The sequence below is a fragment of the Eimeria mitis genome, genomic scaffold (genome assembly GCF_000499745.2).
Source record: "Eimeria mitis Houghton genomic scaffold, Emh_scaff2294, whole genome shotgun sequence".
NCBI lineage: Eukaryota > Apicomplexa > Conoidasida > Eucoccidiorida > Eimeriidae > Eimeria > Eimeria mitis.
Window position 1 is genome coordinate 2,473 of NW_013570623.1, and position 681 is coordinate 3,153.

The 681-nt window shown below is 43.2% G+C and overlaps 1 protein-coding gene across 1 annotated transcript in view; it reads right to left on the minus strand.

Annotated features, from left to right (window-relative positions):
* Positions 1 to 25: 25 nt before the first annotated feature.
* EMH_0051690 (Appr-1-p processing enzyme family domain-containing protein, putative) overlaps positions 26 to 681 on the minus strand; it is a gene marked incomplete at both ends in the record, with an annotated part of 4,757 nt that continues 4,101 nt past the window's right edge. Inside the window, one exon of the mRNA XM_013496777.1 lies at positions 26 to 367. Coding sequence (XP_013352231.1) covers positions 26 to 367 — 342 coding nt within the window. The remainder of the gene's footprint in view (positions 368 to 681) is intronic.

Consider the following 681-nt stretch of genomic DNA (forward strand, 5'->3'; position numbering starts at 1 on the left):
AGCAGCAGCAGCAGCAGCAGCAGCATCATACTTGTATATTGAGTGCTTCTAATCTTTTTTCTGTTTCTGTTTCTGCTTTAGCTACCCTAAAGCTGACGTCGATTGCATGCAGCAGCTCATCGTTGTCTTTGTCGTTTTCATCATCATCTGAGTCCTCTCTTCTCGCTAGCATACCCCCAAACGCAGGCACAGTAACTGCTGCTGCTGCTGCTCCTGCTGCTGCTGGTGCTGCTGCTGCTGCTGCTGCTGAAGCAGCAGCAGCTGCAGCAGCAGGGCCTCTTTGTATCAGACGAATGCGCCGCTCAGCCACGTCAATCTCTCCGCTAGAATTTCCGGTTTCTTGAGGCAGCAGAAAACGTGCTTCCAACTGCATGCAGCAGCAGCAGCAGCAGCAGCAGCAGCAACAGCAGCAGCAGCAACAGCAGCAACAGAGCAGCAGCAGCAACAGATAGACCCAAACTATCACACCAGTGCATGCGTTCACCCTATACATATATATAAGTATAGATGCATATATATATATACATATATAATATATATATATGTATAGATTTATATATTTATGTATAGATAGATAGATAGATAGATAGATAGATAGATAGATAGATAGATAGATGTATGTTGATATGATAGAGACTGATGGGGTTCGGAAGAAAAAAAAAAAAAAAAAAAAAAAAAAAA